The sequence below is a fragment of the Mus caroli genome, chromosome 3, assembly GCF_900094665.2.
Source record: "Mus caroli chromosome 3, CAROLI_EIJ_v1.1, whole genome shotgun sequence".
In the NCBI taxonomy this organism is placed as follows: domain Eukaryota; kingdom Metazoa; phylum Chordata; class Mammalia; order Rodentia; family Muridae; genus Mus; species Mus caroli.
The window spans coordinates 94,692,187-94,717,008 of record NC_034572.1 but is presented as its reverse complement, the minus strand read 5'-3'; the positions used below and the strand labels follow the sequence as shown (position 1 = coordinate 94,717,008).

The 24,822-nt window shown below is 38.0% G+C and overlaps 1 protein-coding gene across 1 annotated transcript in view; it reads left to right on the top strand.

The window, feature by feature from the left end:
- The window catches only part of Man1a2 (mannosidase alpha class 1A member 2), a 122,730-nt gene that overhangs the window by 89,543 nt on the left and 8,365 nt on the right, over positions 1-24,822 (top strand). Inside the window, exons 9-12 of the mRNA XM_021157562.2 lie at positions 4,100-4,215; positions 8,158-8,377; positions 13,913-14,085; positions 16,572-16,687. Coding sequence (XP_021013221.1) covers positions 4,100-4,215; positions 8,158-8,377; positions 13,913-14,085; positions 16,572-16,687 — 625 coding nt within the window. The remainder of the gene's footprint in view (positions 1-4,099; positions 4,216-8,157; positions 8,378-13,912; positions 14,086-16,571; positions 16,688-24,822) is intronic.

Sequence of the window (24,822 nt, the reverse complement as noted above, 5' to 3'; positions counted from 1 at the left end):
GCCCTACTCAGGCCGGTTTCTGCTTCCCTAACTAATGCAGTCTCAGGACCCGCGCGCAATTGGATTGGAGCCCAAAAGTAATTTCTTATGTGACTTTTAGCCCCCAAAGACAACATATTAGTCGTCTACTGCTAAGTAGCAAATAATTCTAAAACTCTTTGGCTTAAAATTTATCATTTCTCTAGAATCTGACTAATGTGAACCTTATTAGTCAAGAGAGTACTGCGAAGAATAATGATAATCACCAAGAATAAAAGAAAATACTTATCACAGAATAGAAACATAACAATCCGTAGTTTGAATGGTGCCTAGCACAACAAATATGGAGTGGTGGTAGTGCTTTCTGTAGCTAATGTTAAAATGAAGAGTCTAAGCCTCAGCAAGGGAAGCTGAATGTGAGGAAGTGGGAATATATTGAACCTGCAAAATAGCATCAGGTCTCTTATTAGTAAGAGAGGATTTGGATAGTGTTGGGACAGTATGTTTTAGAAACTCTGAGGGAAGACTATTTCTGCCTTTGAACTTAATACCCATATATTATAAAATGAAGCCTCATTATAGTAAAAACATTCTAAAAAACAAGATCTTTTATTTGACATACCTTAGGAATTTATTTAAGAATGTTACTCAGTTAATTCTGTGTAGACTAAGATGTAGGATTGAAGATACTGTAGGTGTAACTATGGAGAGCAAGAAGGAAGATGTCACAGCAACAGCTGTGGAGTAAGCCTAGAAGTGATTAATGGAAAGCCTAGAAGTGGATGGAAAGCCTGCGGGGATAAGAGGAGATGGGTGCTGGTGCATGTCATTTTGGGAAGCTAGACAGCAACACAACAGCTATGTAAGAAAGTAGTGAAGTAGGAACGCAGCAACCAACCCTCATGGTCCTTAAGTCCTTGGTGGAGGGTAAGAAAAGATGAGGCAGAGGGAAGGGGAAACAGTTCTGTGTGAATCACATTTTCACATAGCCGAAAAGTTGAGATTATAAAATTGATAGCAACATTGTGCCATCGTTTTGATTTATCTGTTGTAAAATAGTTCCTCTTCAGATGTGACACTGCTGTTCCTGTACTAACAGTCCCACACGCACATTGTGACTCTTCTACTCCTTCATTTCTGTAGTGTTTTATAAGGAACTATAAAATGTTAATGTGAAGGTTTTTTTTTTTTTTAAGCAAAAAGTATAATTTACCCTATAAGCCCTTCATCATTTGGCCATCTTTTTTTTTTTTTTTTAGTGGCCATCTATTCTCAAATGTAAACATTCTCTATTTTGTACTAGAAATGTAGCTATAGATACATTCACTCTGAAACTGAGTGAGCTGTCATATCAGAGCCCCATCTTCTGTGATGCTCAGTTTAATTTCAAGAGACTCGAGCAGAGGAACCTTCCTTTACATAGTAGGTGGAAAACAGGAGAACGGTTCTTAGCGGCATTAAGTTAACAGATGTCAGTTAAAGCTGATGGGCATTGTATATTCAAGCACATAGAAAACGTGGTGAGAACGGTCACAGAAGTGGCCATCTTTCGGCACTGAGTTTGACTGAAGGTCATGTGAAGTCCTTTAGGATGCTGGCAATGTTCTGTATTTAAAGCTGTATGACTGTATGAATATATTGTGTTAAAAATTCATCTACATATTTTCTTATGATTTCAGAAAAATAGTGAAATAAAATGGTGTTTAAGGTATATGCTAATTATATGAACATTCAATGCATTGCTCAAGCCCTTTGACCCATTTGTTGCTTTCTACAATAGAGCTTGATTTTGAGTTACATGAAATTACATGTTCTCAGGTAGTATATTTAAATATGAAGTTAAAACGTAAGGCCTTTTCTCCCAGAGATAATCACTGTGGCAATTCTGTTCAAAGACTTTGTACCCTAACGTTCTTCAGTATATAATTCTAGCAATGTCAAACTATACATATTGTTCTGAGCCTGCTCCCTTGCCACACTTAACTAGGTAGAAACAGATGCCCTTCAGTGTAAGATTACAGACATATTTGATTCCTTTTCATTAGCATGTATTGCGCTGTACTATATTTATACTCTATTTATTTATTGACTTCCCTAGATATTTCAGGCTGTGTTTAACTTTTTACAAATGGAAACAGTTCTATAGTGGATTTTTTCTTACACCAGTATTTTGGTTTTTCAGGTATTGTTACAGGTGCATTCCAGAACTAGGTGCATATATTAAATTTTGCTATCTACTTCCATTCTCAACAAATATGAACTATATTATCAGCACTGGATAGTAATAGTAAGCCTTTAAAAATACCTGAGGAGGGACGAGGACATAGCCCAGTAGTAGAGTACTTACTCAGCATGTACAAGGCCCTAGGTTCAATCCCTAGCACCACGGATGGACGGATGGATGGATGGATGGATGGATGGATGGATGGATGGATGGAATAACATCTTCTCTTTATTTCTCTCTGTGTGTCACTCACTTGTTGGACTGTCCAAAGGACTCAGCAGCTAAGAGTACTTGCCATGAAGTCTGAGGATTGAATTTGATTTTTAGGACCCACTTGATGCAGAGAGGGAATAACCCCCATATACACATGCTGTGGTGCATATGCCCGTTTATATACACAGATAAATAAGTGTATAAAACTCTAAACATATTCTTGGGAACCTGTTAGTAGTCGAATCTTGCATTTCTCAGTATAATTTGGCTTGTCTCAGATTACTGGACTTGAGTATGTTTTCTTAGGTAATGACTGAGTTTTGTTTCTTTTGTTGTTAATTTTTTGTGTCCTTTCATTAGCCTTAATATTTGGTCAGAGGCCTTTGCTTAGGACATTATCCCCTTTTCCTGTTATGTATGCTGCAATTACCTTCTCCTATTCAATCTCTTTTTTCATTTTTTTTTCTCTTAAATTTAGTTTGTGTCATAGGAAGCTGAAACTTTTCTTTTATGATTCTTTAATTTTGGATTTAAGAGTATCTGCCTAAGAAACCCAGATGTATTCTCTATATTCTCTTCTGCTATCCTTAGAATTTTATACTGCTAATAATCCACAGATATATTCTGTGAGATAAAAAGATAAAACCATGCCATTTTCTGAGCACAAGTGCAGGTTTTCCTCATAAACCGCTAAATACCATCCTCACCTGCCTGTGCTAGTGTACTGTCTGACTGGTTGGAGGGTCTACACATAGTGAGGGGCTTTTCTTTTCCTACATAGACAATGGGAATTTGATAATAAAATCCTGCAGTGTACAGCAAGACTTGTGGAAAGTGAGGGATGACAGAGTGTCTTTTACCTTAAAAGTGTAGGTGACATTTAATAGTATACCCATGAAAAAACAATGTGTACTAATGTATTGAATATGAATAGTAATTAAGGACAGGATTTAACAACTAGTTATATTAGAAAAACATATTACAAAATGGTCTTTGATTTTGGAACAGGACTTTACCATTAGACATTGTTGTATAGAGATGTTTAGGACTGGGTGGGGTTTTTTGTTTGTTTGTTTATTATCAAATATAACTGTCATTTAATAATGGCTTGTATTTAAAGCCATTATTATATAAAAGATTTTTTTTGTTGTTTGTGTGTGTGTGTTTGTTTTTGTTTGTTTGTTTGTTTTTTTTTTTTTTTTTTGGACAGGGTTTCTCTATGTAGCTCTGGCTGTCCTGGAACTTGCTCTGTAAACCAGGCTGGTCTTAAATTCAAGAGGTCTACCTGCCTCTGCCTCCTTTGAGTGCTGGCAATGAAGGCATGCACCACCACTGCCCAGCAAAAAATAATTATTTTACATCTGCAAAAGTCTGTATGGATAACAGTACAAACTATGAAATTTAAGAAAAAGACTCATAAATCTAAAATCCCACATATAGAGGAAAAAAGGTTTTCTAGAAGGTTAGACACATATTTTGTTGTACTCCTATTTGACTAAGTTTGGAATATGTTAAAAGTAGGCATGCCACTATGACTAAATGATCTGTTAAATGGTCTTATTATATAGTTATAAATATATATATTATTTAAGTATAATATTTATATATTATATAAAAATATTATTTTAATTGTCTTTATCTTCTTTTTCCCTCACTCCTATCCTCTTTTCTCTTTTGCTGCAGATCACACATCAGTTGGTGGTCTGGGAGATAGTTTTTATGAATACTTACTGAAAGCGTGGCTGATGTCAGATAAAACAGACCATGAGGCAAGAAGGATGTATGACGATGCTGTTGAGGTAACTATTGTTTTGAGTCTTTTCTTATAGTGAATATATGTACTGGGTACTAGATAGTGACTAGACAGATGTAACCGTTTTATTATAGGCATCTAGGAAGTACATGTACTATATATTGTGTTCATTCACTGTTGAATTTGATGGTATTTTAACAGAAAATCCTTACATTAAGTCTTATTTGTAAATGGGTATATTTAGAAATGTATAACACTTCATTTTAATTACATTTGATTAATTTCTGTAGAGACAGTAGAGCTTCTGACTTCACCCTTATCTGTAAACACTTCTTTCAAGTGATGGCTTAAGCCTACACATTGAGTCTTTGAATAAAGAATTGTAATGGTAGGTTGGCTGGGCAGTGGTGGCGCACTCCTTTAGTCCCAGCATTTGGGAGGCAGGCAGATTTCTGAGTTTGAGGCCAGCCTGGTCTACAGTGTGCATTCCAGAACAGTTAAGGCTACACAGAGAAACCCTGTCTCGAAAAACCAAACCAACCAACCAAACAAACAAAAAAACCAAAACCGAATTGTAACAGTAGCCACTTGTGTAGTGCTTTCCTCGTGCCAGGCATCACAGGAGCCTATTTACATGAATGATGTCACTGGGTCACTGTCACCACTGTACACATGGAGACCTGAAGATGCAGTGTCAGTGGTCAGGTAGCTTGGTGAAGGTGAGAGCTGGTGAGAGTCGGAAACTGAGCTGTTGGGCTGCAGAGCCTGTCTTCATCACGGCATTACATTGTTTAGTAAATATGTATGACAGCTTAAAATGTAGAGTTAATTCTATGAAAATTTCTAGGAAAAAAATTACAAAATAAAAAAAAACTTATTTATTTAATAAATTACTGATAGCTGGACAGTGATAGCATACACCTTTAACCCCAGTATTCCACAGAAGCAGGTGGGCCTCTGTAAGTTTGAGGCCAGCCTGGTCTACAGAGTCAGTTCTAGGATAGCCAGGGCTACACAGACAAATCCTGTCTCAAAACAACAACAAAAATTACTGACTTTCTGACCAATTGTAAATGAGTATGTCCTTAATAATTTTAATATAACAGAATTCTCTTAATATAGCCATCTGTTTTCAGCATTGTAGTTTTGTGATTTAAAAAAATCAAACCTAAGATCTTATTATATCTTATTATATCCTCTGTCAGTGTCTGGTTTGCCACCATTGTTTTAAAAAATGCTCTGATATGGAAGTTAGTGTATGATGCAGACTTTGCTCACTGTAGTTCCTCAATAAACATTTGGTGAGGGGATATGTTAACTAATAAATTGAATTAAAGTCTAATAAATAATCTAAATTTATACATGATTTATAAGACTTTTAATGAAGCTTTAAATTTGAAAAGCTGCAAAATTTTATTTTATCTTGCTAAAATTTAAGCCTAGAAAATGATCCTGGAAAGGCATGGTCTGAGATATTTTAACTGTGATAGGTGTCATTGTTTTGAAAGTTAATCTTAAATTTTTAAATTATTGCTCATTAGATATATCATCTATTATATGTACATGACTTTATATATTTGTCTTATCAATCCTGTTTTTATTAGTTTTTGAATTTCGAATGGGTTCCTACTATTTTTATAAAAATAATAATTGGTCAAATTTCATTGTGATCTCAAATATACAATTTTTGCACTGTTGTCTTCAGCAAATACTCCTGTTAGGAGGTAGTATTTTTGAATAGTAAAATAACATTGAGTGCGTTCTGTTTAAAACGCTTTCATCTCCATCCTGCTTCCTCTACAGATTCCCACTGTCATGGTTTCTTCATCTTAGTATTGTTATAGGTTTTAGATCGAACTTAAAGTCAGTTTCGTTATTTTTTAAAGTATATTCAAAGCATACATTTAATGGCCATTTGTCTATGCTAACAGGCTATGGTAATACTCGTGAAGATGTTCAAGAGTTATGTAATTATTCCTGACTGCCATTCAACAGCTGGCATTTTATGTAAGACATTGTTAAACTCTTCAGAGAGAAGAATGCAGTACAGTAAATTTCAAGAGTCCCAAGGGTAGCTAAGGAAGTAAAGCCCTGTCTTCACCACCTTTTCCTTAGTCCCAGTAAGTTAATGAGCATGTTTAGCTGTCTTAGAGCATAGTAAGATTTGTGCCACAAATGACAAAACAATGTAACTATTATGTAGAAAGTCACAACTCTCCAGATATGGTGGTATACACCTTTAACTCCAGTACTCAGGAAGAGGCAGAGGCAAGCAGACTTCTGTAAGTTCGAGGCTAGCCTGAAAACTTCATGGTAAGACACTCTTTCAAAAACAACAAAACCAAAAATATATTATAGCCAAGTCTCTAGGCAAGTTATTGTGTATATTCAAGCCATGTTGATATCATTCAGCCTGTAAAGATAAAAAACTTAGCCCTCGATTCCAAAGACTAATCTTTTAAATATATATGTATGTACGTAAGTACCTATGTATTTATGTATGCATGTATGTATGGTGGTTAAAAAAATAACAAAGACTTAAAATCCAGTGGTCACCCCTATCATTTGATTATCAGTGACTTCTTATTGCCCTTATCTGTCTGATTTAATTATCAAGAGCGTCATCATTTGTAAAATTACTATCAACTGCATGTTCATTATAGGAGGTCTTCTGTAGTATGAGATAATGAGGGCATACTCCCTACAGTTCTGAAAAGCACACATTGTCATTACAAAGAATATAAGGGAGATGGCTTCTAGAGCTGATGTTATTGAACTTGTCAGAGAACAACCCTTAATCAAAATGTGAATTAACCCTCAAAAAATACATCTCTTATTTTGGAAAGAAAAGTATGGCCCATCTCAGCAGACTCTTAAGGACACAGTCCAGAGGAGCAAAGCTCATAAAACTAGTCATTATTAGAATGAAACATGATTGTTATACTATATTTTTTCTTATATTTAAGTTTAGTATAAAATATTTCCTTTGCTATCCCCATTATTCCAGGACAGTAGCCTGTTCTGATATTGTCTCCCTTTATCCATGACCAAACATTCCAAACAAATTACTGTACTTTGAGAAACCAATTTCCTAAGGAGTTAAGGGCTGTGTGTATCAAGTTTCAACTGGTTTTGAAAGCCTGACTGGGTAAGGTTATGCTTTCGAAGATAATTTTCCAAAGTTGTATAGTTATATGAAAAATTAAGAACAATTTTTACCACTTGCTAAAATATCCTTTTATCATAACTTATTAAATCTTTTGTTCAGTTTTTGTTATCTGGAATAGAAAATAAATTGGTAAAACCTTTTGGGTTCTAACTTCTTAAGGTGATCTCAGTTGGTTAATTATTATGAATCTCATTCAGCTCGAGAAGACAAGCTATATGGGTAATACCATGCAGAAAAGCACTCAAAGACATGTCTCTCCTCTTTTGTCTTATAATAGTGATTAGCGTGTTTGTTCCAGGTTACATATACTGTTAAGTTCCCAGTTTGTGAAAGGTACTACTTTATAAAATGCCATAATGCCAAGGTTTTTCTGATGGCCAGAGATCCAGAAATAAATGACCAGACACTCACAGTTTGTGTTCTAGTTTTGTTTCTGTTGCTGTGACACCCCCCTAACAAAACTAGCACTGGGAGGAGATTTATTTGACTTATAATCTTGTATTAGAATCCCTTATTGTGTCAGGTCAGGAACTTAAAGCATCACTCTACAACCAAGAGCAGAGAAAGCCCTTCCTGCCTGATGCGTGGGTGCTTTTGCTCAGCCAGCTCTCTTCTCTCGTACACAGTCCAGGCCAGCCTGTGAAATGGTGCTGACATATTTCACACCTCAGTTAGCAATCAGATAGAGGAGCCATGGCCTCAGACAACTGATCTGGATAATTCCTTACTAAGACTGTCTTCATAGGTGATTTTACGTTGTTTCAAGTTGACAGTTGAAACTAAAAAGGTTTATGTCTAAATCGTTTCTTTTTCTTGTAGGCTATAGAAAAACATCTTATTAAGAAGTCCCGAGGAGGTCTGGTTTTTATTGGAGAATGGAAGAATGGACACTTGGAAAGGAAGATGGGGCACTTAGCCTGCTTTGCTGGGGGAATGTTTGCCCTTGGAGCAGATGGTTCCAGAAAGGATAAAGCTGGTCACTATTTAGAACTAGGGGCAGAAATTGCACGAACATGTCATGAGTCATATGACAGAACTGGTAAGAATATTTTGATAATGCCAGTGACTTAGTCTAACATAACCTGTAAGTTAAACATGTTTCCAGAAATTAGGAGGAAAGAATATTTGTACTGTTCACTTCAAAATCTTGAACCCTAAAATAGCAAATAATTTTTCTTAGCTTTTATTTTAATTCCAGGATATGTTTCCAGTATCAATTTTTTAAAATTCTGAACTCTTGGGAGAAGGTTGTTTTATTCTTTAATTTAGAAAATAATTGTTGTAAAGACAAAAGGTAGAGGATTTGTATGGAGTAATATCATTTATTTTTTTAATAGATGTCCCAAACTATTAGTTTATATTGTCATGCCTATACTCTCAAGAAAATAAAAGGAATCAGAAGAGGGTAGACATTTCCTGAAAGTACAGTTGTTATCTGGCTATCAGACAGTTTGTCTTTGGCTCAATTCACTAGTAATTTTTATGTTTGCTTAAGAAAATCTTATGACATCACTTTGGGAAAATAGATAATATTTTGATCCTCTGTGTTTTAGAGGTTGAAATGGTTTTTTATTGTTGACAAAAATTGATTGAAAATGCAAATACTGCATGCATCTACAGATAGATACTCATCATACACAGAAGGCCTCCTTACAGGGACAGTAATGAAAGGGGGCTGCAGATCTGCAGGTTAGACCTGCAATTTACTTTGGCTTTACAAACATGTCTTTCTAAGTGAAATAATAGTGAAGACCTACAAACTTATAATTTCTATAGCATCAGAAGTTGAATTGTTGCTTTTCTATAGTAACTCACTTTCTGTTTCAGAGTTAGTTTGTCATTAAGAACTGTGACACAAACATAATTGGCTTTAAACTTGCCTTTGTTCATAAACTTTGAGTTATTTTTATATAGTAAGGAATAAAATTTAATGTAAAATTGAGTGTTCAATTCTCTCATAGCCTTCAATCTAGTGGTTTCACTTTTTAAAAAATGTAGCTCAAAAGAATATTGGCAATTGTTATTTCAGTGTGTTTTAATGTTGGAATTAAGTCAAAATTAGTGGTCTGATTTACAAATAGAATTATCAGATTATCAGAGTGAGTGATAATATGTAGTATCAGTTATACACTTAAAATGAAGTTAACAGTCCAAATTCCCATTATGCACATAAAATCCCATTGTGTATCTTTGCAAAATTTTTGTCTCTCATTGAGCTGTGACTAAGACAGCACTGAACATGGGTGTATAAATACTCTATAGTATGATGTAGTATACCAGAGGGGGTATAGCCAGCTAGTACAGCAGTTCTGCTTTATTTATTTATTTTACTGTACTGTGAGGCACCACCTGTGAATGGTTAGTTTTATTTACCCATTTGACACACTCTGGAATCACCTGGAGACTTCACTGAGAGGAAGTCTCACTGAAGAGTGGTCTCTAAGGTTGGCCTGTAGACTTGTCTTTGGAAGATTGTCTCGACATGCCATGACCTATTGTAACAGTGGGCAGTGACCTTCCCTGGGTCTGAGTCCTGGATTGTACAGAAGAGGAGGACGTAAGCTGCACACAAGCATGCACGCCTTAATTTGTTGTACTCGGGTCTTGACCATGATATAAGTGCCTGCTTCAGGTTCCTGCTGCCTTGACTTCCCACTGTGGTGGACTATAACATGGAATTATGAGCTCTAAAATAATCCTTCCTAAATTGTATTTGTTAGGGGGTTGGATTACAGCAACAGGAAATGAAACTAAGACACCTCCATACTGATTTCCATAGTAGTTTTGCTGGTTTAGACTCCCACCAGCAGTGCTAAGGGCTCTTCTCCACATCCTCATTATTATTTTTTTCTTTTCTTTTCCTTCCTTCTTTCCCTCTCCCTCCCCCTTCTCCTCCTCCTCCTCCTTCTGTTTGTTTTTTTGATATTGCCATTTATTTACACTTTGCCCTTTCCCTTCTTCCCTCCAGACCCTCTCAAATACCCCTCCCAATTCTTCAAAATCATGGCCTTTTTAAAAAAAAAAAATCAATTGTTAATTGTATACACATGTATTTGTGTGTGTGTATGTATGTATGCGTGTGTGTGTGTGTATATATATATATATATATACATATATATGAACGATATATATCCCTAAATATAGCTGTGCAGTGTGACTTATATGTGTGTTTTCAGGTCTGACTATTTGGCATTGGATAACAAGTTGGTGTGCTCTTCTCTGGGGAGGACCACCTCTGGTGCTCCCCACTTTATTCAGTTGCCTTTAGTTCTTGGTATAGGGTTGAGGCCTCTCAGGTGGTACCACTCTAGTTGAGTGGATCTTAAGTCCAATTGGAGAGCATTTAGTTGTGACCAGGGTGTTCAGGCCACTTCTGCACCCATAGTGTTACTGTGCCATGCTGGTTTATGTTTTCTTAATATTCAGGCAAGGGTGAAATAAAACTCCAAAGTGGTTTCAATTTGCTTTTCCTTAATGGCTAAAGATATTGAACATTCTTTAAAATAACATTTGGCCATTTGTGTTTTTTCTTTGGAGATGTGTCTGTTCATTTTATGAGCCCATTTATCAATTAATAGTTTTATGGTTTGGGTATTTAAGTTTTGTAGTTCTTTATATATGGTAGTTATCATAGCACCTTTAATCCCAGTATTCAGGAGACAAAAGCATGTAGATCTCTAAGATCAAGGTCAGTCACAGAGTAAGTTCTACTCAACCAAGCTTAGGCAGTAAAGGGAACCACTGAAAACAGAAAGCTGCTGAAGATGGAATAGAACAAGGGACCCACAAGCAGCAGAACTCAGCATCTTAAGTCATGGAGCTCAAGAGTCTTTGGAGTCAAGAGTAGAGGAGTTACTGGAACAATTGATCTTGGTTAGCTGGAGCTAAGAAATTTGTGGTGATTTAAAAGACCAGCATCACTGAGATGACATCTTCTGGGAAGTATTTTCTGAGCGCACAAAGAAGCTGTGTTGCAGAGGTAGACATTGTGCTGGCAGCTGGACTTGGTAATATGTTAAGAATCACCCAGGTGGCACTGGTTTTGAAGGCATGAAGGGGTCATGAAGAGCAGCTGAGGCTGGCCCCTGGTGAAGGTGCAGCATTAGTTGTAGTTGATGGCCCAGGACTGAACGAGTCATGTAAAGAAGTTGAGGCGTGGCACCGTGAACAGAGTCTGATTGTCAGTCGTACATAGCAAGTTGAACCTGCAGTTCTCTTTGTCATGCTGTCCCCAGAAGTGTACTGCTTTATTTGTGCCTTGTACTTTTTATGTCTTTTACTGATTTTTCTTGTTTTTGTTCTTAACTTATATCCTTGGACTAGTAAGTATAGTCCTGGTTTTCTTATCTTCCCAGTCTATACTCTGCTGCGTCTTTCTTATGGCTCTTGTTAAAAATTCTATCTCCTTCTTAATAATTATTTCTGCTAATTCATAATGTAATTATTGCCTTGAAAGTTTGTTTCACTTTTATTGTTTGAATTAGGATTAAAATTAATTAAAAATGAATCATCTTAATGCATTTCACCATGTGGTGAATATAGCAAATTTTAATGTTTAGTTGAGATCATGGCAAGCATTGCTGAATCTGTTCCTGAGATGGGCACTACCTCAGTAGTAGTTTAAGCATGAGTTATGCTCCGGACACCTGACTGATAGTTGGTTGGGACACTGTTTCAATTTATTTTAAATATGATTTGGATAAAATACATACATAGTTTTAGGCTTGCCCTTTTTTATTCATAAGTCTGTTTAGGAAAAGTCAGTTATTTTTTTTTTCTGTATGTTTGTGTGAAGTTATTAATGACCACTAAGCAAAATAATTTTCAGTGAGACGCTCATGTTGTTAATTTCTTATAGCCAATTTCTATTCCAGTTCTGGTGTATTGTCATTATAATTATGGTAGTAGCTAGCTAATGTAATCTTAAGGTTAACCTTTAAAATCTTCATCTGATCACCACTTTGTACTGAAAATTTTTACATTAGCCTACAAAGTGACACCTTTCATTGTGGCATTTTCACACTTTGTTTCAGTACATCCTTCCCACACATGTTCATGCCCTTATGCCTCTAATAGTCTCCTTCCCTCTTTGGTTGCTCATAGTAGCCACCCTCCCATAAGACCCACGAAAACACACTCTCTGTCTGTCTGTCTGTCTCTGTAGAGAAACAGATACAAATTCAAAGCTGGTATCTGTACATCAAAGCTGGTATCTTCCTTTTTCTTTAGGGGAAGGAAAAACACAAGGAATCTAGACCACAATAACCTGCCTTTGGATTACTTTCACTTCAATGCTTATGATGTTGGACCTTTTAAAAATGTTTTTGCTTGTTTATTCTTGTCAGAGTCTCATTATGTACTAAGGATGACCTTGAATTCAGATTCTTTTCCAAGTAGTACCAGAAGTTACTAGCAAGCATAGTCAGACAAGAAAGAAGAAACGAGGGACTTTAAGATCAGAAAGGAAGAAGCAAAACCATCCTGATTTCCATATGACATGATTATGTATAATAAAAACTGCACACACACATGCATGCACACAGACAAAACCCTGTTAGAATGGATGAATTAATTCAGTACAGTGGTGGGATTCAAATCAGTGTGCAAAAATCAATTGCATTTCTTTAGGCTAATAGCAGTCTATTGGAAGAAGAGATCAGGACAAGAACCTTATTTATGATGACATCAAAATAGTCAGGTATGAAAGAAAGCTCTGTAGTAATACTTGCTGTGCACATTTGAGGATCAGAGTTCCTAGCACCCACATAAAAGCCACATAAAAACACACCCACTGGATCTGGTGTTTCTATAACCCCAGCACTGATAGGTGGAGACAGAAGAATGGCTGGGTCTTGCTTGCTGCAAGCCTAGCTGAAAATTTCCATGTTCTAGATTCAGCCAGAGACTCAGCTTCAAAGGAACGAGGCAAAGAGTTATAGCATAGGATATGCTTAATATCTTCCTTAATATCTTCCTTCCCTTGACTTCACACTTATAAGCACACTCCCCTACCACACACACTCAAGAATAATACATAATGAATTGACCTAACCAAAGAGAGAAAGATTGTGAGGTGAAAATCACAAAATATTGATGAAAATAATTGGAAGTACAAATAAAGGGACAGATAGTATCTGTTTGTGCTTATGGATTGTATGCTGTGGTCACCTTTGCATTTGGTTCCAAATTACTACTTAGCTCCTGGCAGGGTCAGATGCTTCTAAGGGGTGCTTCATGCCAGAGCAATAGGATACTTGTATTCTGCTAGAAGAAAACCAAATGGAGTGATTTTGAAACAATTCATTTTGTAGTACAGTAACAGTAAATAACCAAAGTTACTTCAGGGCTGGAATGTAGCTCATCCTAGTATGTGAGAGGTTCTGGCTTTGGTCTTTAACACCAAAACAAATAAATAAAAATTAAAACAGGAAGCAAGAAAAGTCACAAAAGATAAAGATTACTTCATACCTCTTCCTTTTAGAAAGAACAGTAAGTATTCCTTAAATCACACACATTGTTTATGTGGCTTTTTTTCTTTTCTTTTCTTTCTTTTTTTTTTTTTTAAATGTTACAGCATTGAAACTAGGTCCGGAGTCATTCAAGTTTGATGGTGCAGTGGAAGCCGTGGCTGTGCGGCAGGCTGAAAAGTATTACATCCTTCGTCCAGAAGTAATTGAAACCTATTGGTATCTATGGCGATTCACCCACGACCCAAGATACAGGCAGTGGGGCTGGGAAGCAGCACTGGTAAATATGCCAAATTCTCCTCCTGTCTGTGCTCACTGGGTAGGGCTGTCCCCTGCACCATTTGTCCTCCTCCCCGTGACTTGATTTTGAGGACTGTGTACTTTCATTTCTCTGGGGCAGAAACTGTTCTCATTTGTTTCTTGAGCAGTAGGAACTAGACTTACCCTCCTGTTTACTTTCTATTAGCACTTTGATAAAAGTATGCACTTGGTATTCTACTACGTAACTATAAGGAGGAGCTATTTAAGAGGCAATCTCAGGATTATTATAAAATAAGCGGTATTTTTATAATGTCTTTTTAATGTTTAACCACTGGGGGGAAAAGCCCAGATTCATAGCCTGGACAGATGATTCTCTGTTCATTTTACCTTGTGTTCTAATAAGTCCTGTATAGATCAGAAAATTGTTTTTAAAAAATGGATTAAAAAACAAAATATGATGTACACACATATAACAGATGTGTGTGTGTGTGTGTGTGTGTGTTTGGAAGCAGGAATTTGTTATGATTAGTAAGCAAAGGAAACAGTCCATTTACTCTTAAATAATAGACATTCACACTGAGTGTGATGGTGCATACTTATAATCCTAACCCTCAGGGGACTAAGGTAGGAGCTGTCATAAGTATAAGACCAGACTGGATGGCCAAGTGAGCCTGAAGCCTGCATGGGCTTCAACTGTTCTGATATGGTGACGAGCTAGTCTTTAAAACAAACAAAAACATTTATTTATTATTTGTGTGTACCCATGAGTGTGAGTACCTGTGGAGGCCAAAAGAGGTTGTCAGGTCCTCTGAGCTGGAATTACGTGTGTTTGTGAGCCCCCTGTTGTGGGTGCTAGGAACCAAAAGTAGGTCCTGTGCAAGAACAGCAAATGCTCTGACCTGCTGAGCAATTTCTGTAGTCCGATAATGCTTATCTATTCTTCACCTGATCGTTAGGAAGAATAAGACATTTAAATTCCTTAGGAAAAAGCACCATGCCTAAGTAAGGAGACTTTAAAACCCACTGGCAACAAATAAAGCTGTAAAAAGAACTTGGTTAAGTCCTTTCTACTGTTAACTAGCTTTCTGTTAGAAGAGAAGGCCAGGGGAACAGGAACAGTGGACAGGGACAAGCGGCAGCAGTGGAGATGAGTGAGCGCTGAGGTCATTGCACAGGAGCTCAGGGTGACAGTGGGGAAAGAAAGAGTCCACGTGCTCCTAGCTTTTCCTAAAGTGTGATACATTTGCACCAGCAAGGTGGTTGGTGACTGCGACTTAAAAGCAGAGTTGCTGATAGGCTGTTTTTTATTTAATGGGTTGACTAATGCATGTTCAAGGACACAAATGAAGATAGAATGTAAGAATTTTAAATTCCAGTCAGGCATTAGAACACAGTAGTTAGCACAGAACAAATTGCTCAGCTCAATTTCTCAGTCTGAAAAGTAGAGCTGTTATCCTCCTAGGGTTATGAAACTTAAATGCTAGTGCATATGGAAAGTTGGCTCTTAAGTAGTCACCATTGTCATCTAGACATGTAGGTGTGCACTTCCTGCTACTACTCACCACCTATGAGCCTAACTAATAAGGTTGTGGAAATACAATGTCTCAGAATAGAGTATGGTTATAATAAATACTCATTACCACTGCTGTAGAAAGCTCCTAAATAATACATCTTTAAGGATGTTATGAATTAGTATTTGTACTTGGAAATGATCACACTGAAAGTCAGAGAGAGTGTGTGTGGGTGTGTTTGTGTGTGTGCACATACAAGTGTATGTGGAGTTAAGAATATAACCATGTGCTCCTCATGTACTTTCCACCTTTTAAAATAGGGTCTCTCATTGGCTAAGGACTTAACCAAGTAGGCCAAGCTGGCCAGCCAGGATAGCAAGTTCCAGTGTCCATCAGCCTCGACTAATCATTGCTGGAATTACAGACATGCACCACTGTCCTCAGCTTTTTACATGTGAGCTGATCTGAGATCCTCAGTTTTCAAGACAAGGGTTTTATGAGCCATTTCTCATATTCCTAATTACAAGCTTACTTCTGTCTTGATTTGTGACAGACAGCTCCCTAATTTAGAAAGAATAGGTCAGAATTGACATTTAAGTCAGGAAAATATAAAATATTTTAGAGAGATTATAGTGTTAAAAGAAGGAAAGACACCCAGTACAAGTTTGTTTTTCTCGTATGAGAATATTTCTCTTTGATAACACTATGCTTAGGCTTAGTACATTGTCAGTTACACAAATGTCAAATTTTCCTACAGATTTATATGAGTGTTTGTTTTGTTTTTAGAAGAGACTAGCCCTGGCTGTCCTAGAACTCACTGTGTAGACCAGGCTGGCTTTGAATTCAGACAGATCCATCTATGTGCCTCATGAGGGCTGGATGAGGCCAGTATGCCCATCCTTTCTATGAACGTTTCTTTTGAATACAGGTTTTGACTTGTCTTTCAGAATTGAAATTGCACAGAATGAATTGTCTTCTCTGCTCTACCTCACAGGCTATTGAGAAGTCGTGCCGGGTCAGCGGTGGGTTTTCTGGTGTCAAGGATGTATACGCCCCGACCCCTGTGCATGACGACGTGCAGCAGAGCTTTTTTCTTGCTGAAACATTAAAGTAAGCACATACTCAAAAGGGTTTTAAGTAAGCTGCTTTTAGGTGCTGTATGAAAATAAAAGCTGACCCCAATACTGAGACAATGTATGCGGTTGCCATACAGATATATATATATATGAGTAATGTTTAAATCAGATTAATTATATCTGTCGCTGCACATAATTAGTTCTTTATGGTAACAACTTTTAAAATCCCGTCGTTTTGAAGCAGAGTGTTCTCTCTGCTCACCCTTTTCTGCAGTAACACACCAGAACTACTTTCCCCAGGTGATGTTAGCATAGGGTTTGTTGCTCCACTGCCATTCCTGTCGCTCACTAGGATCTGGCTGCTGCTTTTTTCCTCCTAAGCAGCAGCTTTTACATTCTACATAGGAATGATATCATATCGTTATTTGCTTTGTTGTGTGTGGAGTCTTTCACTGGACACAGTAATTTTTAGATTCACCCAGTCTGATAGAAATGATCCATTTTACCATTTTTAATGGATGAATAATAGTACTGAATTATAGATAAGTGCCATATTTTCTTTATCTACTCATTAATATTTTTGTAGAATAGTGTTACTATATGGTTTCTAGATAACTAAATTTGACTATATATTATACTGTATTATGTTTTATTGTAAATGTTTTATGTAGGTGGATTGGTAAATAGCAATATGAGAGGAATGACTGTAAGTAGATGTTCTGTTGTGGTGGCATAGGCCTCTAATCCTAATACTCTGAAGACAAGACCTGAGCACTGCCATCTCCAGGCCAGCCTAGGAAGACTGTCTCAAAAATAAGTCATTGTGTTTCTGCTCTTTGATTTACTTTATAAGCATCTAGGAAATTTCTTAAAGCATAAATATAATGGCCATAACTACAAAGTCTTAGTAGGGCTGAGGTAGGATCAGGCCAATATATTTGCCTTTGAACCCAGCTGAGTGTAGATTTCATCTCTTAGGAATGATCATATGTTTTGATGTACTAAATGCCAATGTAGCCATCGTCCACCATTCTTTCCACAAGGTCTTGTACTAAGGTACATGCAAAGGGAAAATGGGAAAGGAAAAAGACAGTGTGGGGCTTAGACTCAAAGCCCAGGTGTAGCTCTGGAAATATGTCTTGGAGAAGACGGAGACATTAATTATTTACATGTGTGCTTTCTTAAAGGCATACACACAAATCTCACTTCATATCACCAGTAACTCAGTTTCATGTTTTCTGTGTCTTACACACAGGTGACTTATAAATACATCATTTGCTCAACAAATGTTTACTGCCCAGTACCACTCAGATCACTTGGGAATGCATTAGCAACCCAAAGGGCAAGTATCCTGCTGTGCTCTGCTGTAACAGAGCCCATCCACGTCTGCCCAGCTGGGTTTCTCTCTCTAATATGAGTGTAGTTTGTTTCTTTATGTCTGGTGTGCTACAGCTGAAAAGCACATGAGCAGCCATATTATCTTTCTTTCACGAATATTAGTTTTAGTGTTCTTCCGTTTCTTTTAGCCTTTAAATTAGTGCTCTTCTGTGTTTCCTCTTGCTCTGTCAGTGTAGAGTGTGTTTCTGTTTTGTTGCTTCATTCCCTCCTTCCCATGTCTGCCATGGACCTGGTCCAGACCCTGACAGTTGTGGAGATGGTTTAGGGCATCTGCCTTAGTCCTGAGTTTCCCACTCCTGGGCCCTCCTTGTTCTTGTGTATCCTGTTGGTTAGGCTTGTATCTCTATCAGATAGCTGTAAGAGCACTGGGCCTTAGCAGAGTGACAGCTTTAGTTGTTCTGTGCTTTATCTGTAAAGCTGTGAATTTGACTTAGGTTGTGGTAGAATTTCTCTCTCTCTTTCTCTTTAGCTCTTACATGGTGTGTGTGTGTGTGTGTGTGTGTGTGTGTGTACATGCGCATGCATGTGTATGCATGGGCTTTGCTAGTGCAGGTTTGGCAAAGCACTGACCACTGATCTGTATCTTCAGCCTCTTGCTGCTTGTCTTCTTGCTACTTCTCACCTCTCATCTCCCTGTCTCAGTGTTTCTCTGCCTCTCTCCATGCACACATACTCACATATTTTCCTCATTTAAAAACAACATTGTTTTCTGGATATTATGACAGTTCCCAGCATTTGGTGTTTTACCATGGATTTCTAGAGGGGAGTGGATCTGTTTGGGAGGGAGGTGGTGAGGAACTGGGAGGGGAAAATGTTATCAGGATATATTGAATGAGAGAAAAATGTTTTCAACAAAAGGTCAATTGTTTTTTAAAATAAGAAGAAAGGGGTATTATTCTACATGCTTACAATTCAGTTTTCATACTCAGAAACTTTAGCATTCATACAGTTCGGTGGTGTGACATATTCTATTTAAATTTTTTTCCATTATTTCAAAAAGTATTTCAGTTTTTCTTTTTTGTTTTTTTAAATCCTAGTTCAAGATCCAGTATTGGAGCCTTTATTGTATTTGGTTGTCCTATCACTTTAGTTGCCTTTAATCTAGGAAAAATACTTTTCAGATACATCTTAGTCTTTTGCAAAATTAACGTTTTTAAGTGTTTGGATTAGTTTCTAAGAAGAATATCTCTCAATTATATTCCACATTACTTTCTAATTGTTGGGTTTCTCTAAAGCATTTTTGTGTGTTCCTCATCCTGCTCTGTGAAGAAGCACATGATAGTAATGCAGTTATTGGTGATTTAGGGTTAGTTCATAGGTCAGTTTGATATTATTGCATACTTAATGGTGTGTAATAAAACTCTGTCTGAGGAGAGATTGTTTTTCAGAAGTCTTTCTGTGGTTATCAGCATCCTTTGCTTGAATCAAATGTAACTGTAGATGTGGGGGTGGTAACCGACAGGAGCCAGGGGTCCAGGAGACATGATCGAACACCTTCTGTCCCATGCAGGTGGCAATCACCACCCATCGGGTCCCCAGGCTTCTAGACCTTTGCTCGAATGGAGACCAGGCTGTCTGTATGCAGCCCACAGACATGTAGAGACAGTAGAAGATCTAGAAGTCCTAGAGTCCTTGATTTTCACCATCAGGTAGTTCCTTTATGCTTCTGAGAACTACAGTGGTCTGTCTCTTTTAGCTTCATCTCATCCTTTTCCTTGCCCATTCCATCCTTAAATAGGCTTACTCTACATACAGTCAGACATTGTCACACATGAAGCATGTAAATTTACCTTTCGTTGTCTGTTTCTGTAGTTCTCCGCTTGGCAGGAATGCCTCTGCCCTGTCTGTCAGTTAGCACTCCTCTCCTTTCTAACTTAAGCTCCCATCTTACCTGTTGATGACTGGCTTATAACCATATCTCCAATACCTCAGCCAGTACAGACCATGAGCATTTCATGTGTGATTTAGGGTCAGAAATAGATGACGTTCTACCTCTTCCCCTCCAGTACATATGTGGACCATCCCCAGGACATCCGCAGTAGTCTAGGTATCCGTCATGACATTCACTTTTAGGAAGCCATACTAGTGGATCAATAAAATTAATAAAAAGGATCAAACACGAGTAAACAAAAATAACTATATTAACACTAGCTGGGAAAATTATCAACACTGAACCACTGAACTCAGCTTTGAGCATCCTGGAAGCTGAACAAGAAGCAATCCTTCAGTAAAAGACCGCCCTCCACTCCGGGAGGTGGGAGCGCACATTCTTTTGACAAATGAGATAATATGTTTGTTCTGCTAATTATAAGGTGACTTATACTGCATAGCTCATGACCATATATTGAACTAGTGAGTAAGCTGTATGAAGTTGCTTTTTTCAAAAACTAAAGACAGTTGAATATTCTCAGTTTCACATTGTCCGACTGTGTATGTATCTGTGTAAGTATGTAACTGTGTGCTCTCTTCAGGCAGTGATGCTGCCTAGAAGCTACTGAGGGTTTCTCTCTTTTAGCTGCATCTCTCTTTTCTTTTTTTTTTTTTTTTTTTTTTGGTTTTTCGAGACAGGGTTTCTCTGTGTAGCCCTGGCTGTCCTGGCACTCACTTTGTAGACCAGGCNCTTTGTAGACCAGGCTGGCCTCGAACTCAGAAATCCGCCTGCCTCTGCCTCCCGAGTGCTGGGATTAAAGGCGTGCGCCACCACACCCGGCTTTAGCTGCATCTCTTATCCTTTTAAAAAGCACAAAAGTCAAAGATACAGCCTTTATAAAAACTGATGACATAATGTGAAAGTGAGATGAGATAAAAGTTCTATGAAGATCAAAATTAACAGTCTTAATACTTTGAAGAGAATTACAGGGTAGCTTTGTCCCTTGACTTCTTCTGCAATGTTAGTTAACTCTAATAAGCTTTTGTGAGAAGCTGAGAGGTGTTGAAGATTGTTTTGTCAGGTGGCTATATTTGGTGTAGATCATTAAAGACTAGCAGTTGGGTGCGTTAACTACTGGACGTGGTGACTTTTTGACATGGCAGCGGCATAGTTACATCAAAGTAGTGTTCTAAGCCTGAATATTTTGCCATGGGAACTATCCCATGAATTAGCTGTTGCTAAGGCTTTTTCCCTCTAAAATCCAAAGGGTTGTATGCTGGCTTTTTTGTTTCCTTTGGTAGTTCCTATATTATTTGTTTATTATGTGTGCTGATGGTTTAACAAAATACTATATAATAAAGAATAATATGAAATAAAATGTGTGATATATCAATAAATCACATATACTAGGTTCATAAGAGAACCATTAACGAAATGCTAGTTGTTTGCGAAAAAATTGTTAGTTGCTTAACTTGCAAAACATGAAGAAGATGTAATGGCAGTGGTGGTATTTGAACATTCAGAGTTGATGCTGAAATAGGATGAATTGATGTCTGGAAGAACAGCCACAAAAACGACAGTAAAGTATCCTGGGGCTGCAGACTCCTGTATTGAGTGGTTCAGTGCAGGGAGATTCAAAAAGAAGGGAAAAGAACAGATAGTGGTAATGTTTCCAGGGTGGATAATTATGGAGATTGTGATAGGAGTTTAAGAAGAAATTGGTTTTCAGGAAAAGGAATTAATTTTAATAAATATTTTGAAGAGAAAGTTCAAAGGATAAATATTCAAAGCCTGAGTATGAAGAGTAAAAAAAGTATCGTATAGTCCCTTGGAATTGCCTCACCTGACGGACATGTTCCCGTTCAGTTTGGCAGACTAGACACAGTATATTTACTTATGCTTTCTTGAAAGCCATTAAAGTGACTATAGAACACTTAACTAGTCAAGTAACAGGACAAGGGCACTTCTTTCAGCACATGTGTAACTGACATAACCGGACAGAGAAAGCCAAAAGTACCTGGGTTGATTTGAACAATCTGGCAATCAGCTAAAATGCTCTGCACCTTTGAAAAGTGGAGTTTGAGAATGGGGGGAAGGGTGTTTCCATGGAATGGTGGACTCTTATTTCCATCCTGCCTCATCTCTGTTCTAAGTGGAAAGAGATCTTATGAGAGGAGCTTCAGCAACAAGGCTGTGGACTCTGTCTGAGGGAGCAGGCACTGCTGAAAGTGAGAGATGACTGAGAGACTTCCTTTTGGGGAAATTCAGTAGCTCACAAGAAATGAAAAGCCTCATCAAGATAAAATAACCATGTCCTTACCCACTGCTCAGTAGCAAAGCCCAAGTAAATCCCACCCTACCTCCTGCTTCAGGCTAGCCTTTCAGCAGCGTATGCCTAAGCATTGACCTGTGCATTAGCGTGGGAGTGTTTGATACTCTGAGATCTGTGTGTGTGTGTGTGCTGGGAGATTGAGAGGATAGTTCACCCAGCTTGATTACTTAGGCTTGAGAGAAGTTCTTTAAGGTTAAAGTCTGGAGTGCTCATACGTAAGCAGGTAGTAATGTCACCCTGCTGGGTTCCTCAAATTGCAAGACAGAGCTGTACAATCCTAGTTCAAGGAATTGTCTGTCTGTGGATTTTAGTAAAATGGCAGCTGATAAAAAGTCTCACAAGCTGAACAAATCTAGGAGCCCACACTGCCGGGAGCAGCTCTCCAGCACCAGCCCACACATTGTTGATGAATTTATCTTCTTTGAATTGTACAATTTCAGGCCTTTGTATTACCTCCTAGCATCAACTAATTCTTCTTAAAGACCATGGAAGTGTTTCTACCTGCCGTTAGCCCTACAACTCTCCCTGCACAGCTCTCACAGACTGAGCTCAGTTGACGTGTGTTGGAATCTGATAGAAAGAGCATGCATGTGGAGGTTACCTCACAGCCATATTTTCTCAGCTCATATGCACCAGGCATCTAGGAGCTAAGGGAAATCAGGAGTTAGTGGGAAACCGTCTAAATTTATTATTAAAGGAAGCAAGACAGCAAAAACTCTGAGTGAACTTGCTGCATTGTCTGCCACTCCTGATAATAAAGTCTCTGGGGCAGCGATTGTGTCTGTAAGTCCCCATGTCTGAAAGTCAGCCTTACATTATTTGAATCTCAAGTATTTTAAAATAAACTCATTGCTTCCACTTCCTTGCTCTTGAGTTAGCTTTGCCCTCTAGGTTTGTCTTTAGATCTAAATCATCAAAGTGTAAGAAAGATACACTTCATACACTCTATCCAGCAAGCGCTTGCTGTTAAGTACTTGACCTGTGTTGGCTGTTGCTTGCATATGTCAAGATGTATCAGTAAGTACCTTGGGGAATAATCCTGTAGGAGTTGACATCCAAAAGTTCTCTGCATTCTCCCTAACTTACAGTTGCTGTTTCCATGCCCTGGGTATCATCTGTATTCCCCATCATTTGCTCTCTACCCTTGCTTTGTCTTCTTTGCAACATCACTTCCTAATGCAGATGTGTGTGTTATGGGAAGTAGGAGTTCAATGTTTGCATCTAGGATCACTTAAATAAGTTTTAGTTATGTGATTTTATTATTTCCAGTTATACTTTTAAGACATTTTTTGACTGTTTGATGTCTAATTTTAAGTTGCTTCATAACCGTTCTTTTTCTCTTCTGCCTGGTAACAGCATTTTTGTTTGGTTGGGTTTGGTTTTTGAAGACAGAGTTTCTCCATATAACAGCTTTGGCTGTCCTGGAACTCCCTTTGTAGCCTAGGCAGTCCAGGTCACCTCAAAGTCACAAAGATCTGCTTACCTGTCTCCCAAGTGTGTCACCACTACCCAGCATAACGTACTTTTCTTAAACATTACCAAAGTAGACTATAAATTCCCTGGGATAGATTCAGGGGTGTGTGTGTGTGTGTGTGTGTGTGTGTGTGTGTGTGTATTGTTTATTGTTTTATCTTTATAAACTGAGGTTTATATATACAAGTTTTAATACTTAATATATGCCAGATGAAGAGTTGAATCCCTTGACTCCCATGGGGACAGGTGACAACAGCAGCAGTCTTTTTTTTTTTTTCCAATATTTTTAGATATTTTCTTCATTTACATTTCAAATGCTATCCCGAAAGTCCCCTATACCCTCCCCCTGTCCTGCTCCCCTACCCACCCACTCCCACTTCTTGGCCCTGGCATTTCCCTGTACTGGGGCATATGAAGTTTGCAAGACCAAGGGGCCTCTCTTCCCAATGATGGCCTACTAGGCCATCTTCTGATACATATGCAGCTAGAGACATGGGGGGTACTGGTTAGTTCATATTGTTGTTCCTCCTATAGGGTTGCGGACCCCTTCAGCTCCTTGGGTACTTTCTCTAGCTCCTACATTGGGGGCCCTGTGTTCCATCCAATAGATGACTGTGAGCATCCACTTCTGTATTTGCCAGGCACTGGCATAGCCTCACAAGAGACAGCTACATCAGGGTCCTTTCAGCAAAATCTTGCTGGCATATGCAATAGTGTCTGTGTTTGGTGGCTGATTATGGAATGGATCCCCGGGTGGGGTAGTCTCTGGATGGTCCATCCTTTCGTCTCAGCTCCAAACTTTGTAACTCCTTCCAAGGGTATTTTGTTCCCCATTTTAAGGAGGGACAAAGTATCCACACTTTGGTTGTCCTTCTTCTTGAGTTTCATGTGTTTTGCAAATTATATCTTGGGTANTCTAACTTTCTGGGCTAATATCCACTTATCAGTGAGTGCATATCATGTGAGTTCTTTTGTGATTGGGTTACCTCACTCAGGATGATACCCTCCAGATCCATCCATTTGCCTAATAATTTCATAAATTCATTGTTTTTAATAGCTGAATAGTACTCCATTGTGTAAATGTACCACATTTTCT